Below are 2,676 nucleotides of genomic sequence, written 5' to 3' on the forward strand. Positions count from 1 at the left end.
TTTGAAATAAGAGATTTATTTATTCAGAGATGAACAGTACAGTATAGTAGACTTTTGTTAGAAGAATACTCATTTGCCAATAAGTACACATTTTCATTACCTTCCTGAAACAGTCATATGATATTGAACATTTATACACAGAATTTTTGATAGACAATCTGTATTACTATACTGTGCTTGTTTACCTATTACCTAGGATTGAAGTATAAAATTTGATTATTCACAACACATGAAGTCCTTGGACAACTAATACAAAGCAAGACTAAAGTACTGGCAAATCAGTACATGTGACATTGAAGTATAAGTTTAATTTCATAGTGAGCAAGGTTTCCTATCCAAAAGGATCTGAGAAACAACAGGCTGCATTCTCCCTCATCAGTCTAAATTTTGACTGACATGGAGAGCTGTCCATATTTCTTAGTAAGGCAGATACTTGGAGGAAAAATTAGTTCTGAGTTTCATAAAAAAAATAGGATGCAATAGCATTAACAAGTTGATATTTGGCTTTCAGATATGTAGCCCACTTTATATGGTGTCAGTTTTTTTAACTAATATGGTCATTTCTTAAGTGGATTTTCAAATATAAAATGGGGAAACAAAATGTATCCTAAGGCAGTCACTTAATGATATTGAATATATGGTATGTTTAAAAGCAGTAACAGAATTCTACTTAAGTATTAAATGGAGTAATTAAAATTTATTTCTCTCTCATAGCCCTTTTATGAAAAATTTTCATTGAAGAAATGGAACCTGGAAATTACACAAAAGTGACAGAATTTATTCTTACTGGCCTATCACAGACTCGGGAGGTACAACTAGTCCTATTTGTCATATTCCTATCTTTCTATCTCGTCATTCTTCCAGGGAATATCCTTATCATTTGCACCATCAGGCTTGATGCCCATCTTACTTCTCCAATGTATTTCCTGTTAGCTAATCTGGCCTTTCTTGATATTTGGTACTCCTCTATTACAGCCCCTAAAATGCTTGTAGACTTCTTTGTGGAAAGGAAAACCATTTCCTTTGGTGGTTGCATTGCCCAGCTGTTCTTTTTGCACTTTGTTGGGGCTTCAGAGATGTTCCTGCTCACAGTGATGGCCTTTGACCGCTATGCTGCTATCTGCCGCCCTCTCCACTATGCCACCATCATGAACCGACGTCTCTGCTGTATCCTGGTGACTGTCTCCTGGATAGGGGGCTTCATTCATTCCATAATACAGGTAGCGCTCATTGTTCCCCTTCCTTTCTGTGGACCCAATGAATTAGACAGCTACTTCTGTGACATCACACAAGTTGTTCGGATTGCTTGTGCAAACACCTTTCTGGAGGAGTTAGTGATGATCTTTAGCAGTGGCCTGATCTCTGTGGTGTGCTTCATTGCTCTGCTAATGTCCTATGCCTTCCTTCTGGCCATGCTCAAGAAAAATTCAGGCTCAGGTCAGAGTACCAAGAAGGCCACCTCCACCTGCTACTCCCATATCACCATCGTGGTGCTAATGTTTGGGCCATCCATCTATATTTATGCTCGTCCATTTGACACTTTTTCTCTAGATAAAGTAGTATCTGTGTTTCATACCGTGATATTCCCTCTACTTAACCCCATCATCTACACATTGCGAAACAAGGAAGTAAAGACAGGTATGAGGAAGTTGGTCAGCAGATATATATTATGTAAAGAGAAGTGAAAGATAAATTAAATAGTTTACATTCCTTTTAAGAAACATTTTTCTAAATAGGAAGCATTTGCACTGTAATAAAATTGCTTTTTCTTCCTCTTTTTATCCAAATTTATAGGCTTTCATTATGACTTTATTCAATTTCTATTGAGGTTCAAAAATACATTTAGTTAGAAACAAATTTAAGCATTCACATCCACCCTAAGGTGTCTTATTAGAATCAGAAATATAATAATGTTCTGATAAAACATATTTTCCAATAACTATTCATTGAATAATTACTCTTAAGAGACTCTCTGCCTATAGAGAGAATGTGTGTTTAGAAATAATAAAATATATAAGAGAGTGGAGACACATATCTTGACTATGAAGAGACAGGTAGCACATAAATGTGACTAGTAAACACTGTTGTCATATTTCAAATTTGGCGCAGTAGGAGCATTTGCTAAATCATCATCCTGGATCTAGAAAATGGATGGTCTGTTTTGTCTTTTGTCTCCTCCTTTTCTAGTTCATAGAACCTGAGAATATTATCACAACTTCCACTTCAGGTGATAGCCATTGAGCAGTAGAGGTGTCAGAACTCAAGAATTTTACCGCGTTATCTAAACAGCTGTTATAAATTCACAAAAAGTTCAGTTTGGATGTTTTATAAGATTTTCATTTCAGATGGAGCTTATGCCAACTAGCAGTTGTTGTAGCCAGTCTTTCCTTACAGCCTTCAGAAAGGAGCAAAGTGAGGAAAGAAGGAAAGAAAGGAAAGAAGGAAAGGAAGGAAAGGGACTCAATGTAGAAGATGGGAATATAGATAACCAGCTGTGTGACTACTTTTTAAACTGTTAACTCCTTTGCTACTTGTTTTTTATACTTGTTAATACCTTCTCTTATAATAAATTTAAAGTACCAGAATGCTAATTTTGTTAGCAGTATAACTTATATCAATTGTTTATAATCTATCTTTTTTAGACATGTGAAAGATATATATAACATTCTTGTATTT

The 2,676-nt window shown here is 35.4% G+C and overlaps 1 protein-coding gene across 1 annotated transcript; it reads left to right on the forward strand.

The window, feature by feature from the left end:
- Positions 1-651: 651 nt before the first annotated feature.
- On the forward strand, positions 652-1,769 carry LOC101581107 (olfactory receptor 4M1). The gene has a single exon (XM_004644014.1). It carries the CDS (start codon positions 744-746, stop codon positions 1,683-1,685), a length of 942 nt encoding a protein of 313 aa, XP_004644071.1. The 5' UTR covers positions 652-743; the 3' UTR covers positions 1,686-1,769.
- The last annotated feature ends 907 nt before the right edge of the window (positions 1,770-2,676 follow it).

The sequence above is a fragment of the Octodon degus genome, unplaced genomic scaffold (assembly GCF_000260255.1).
Source record: "Octodon degus isolate 3935 unplaced genomic scaffold, OctDeg1.0 scaffold00189, whole genome shotgun sequence".
Lineage (NCBI taxonomy): Eukaryota > Metazoa > Chordata > Mammalia > Rodentia > Octodontidae > Octodon > Octodon degus.

Coding starts and splice junctions, on each gene's coding strand:
- LOC101581107 (XM_004644014.1), top strand. CDS start 744: ATGGAACCTGGAAATTACACAAAAGTGACAGAATTTATTCTTACTGGC.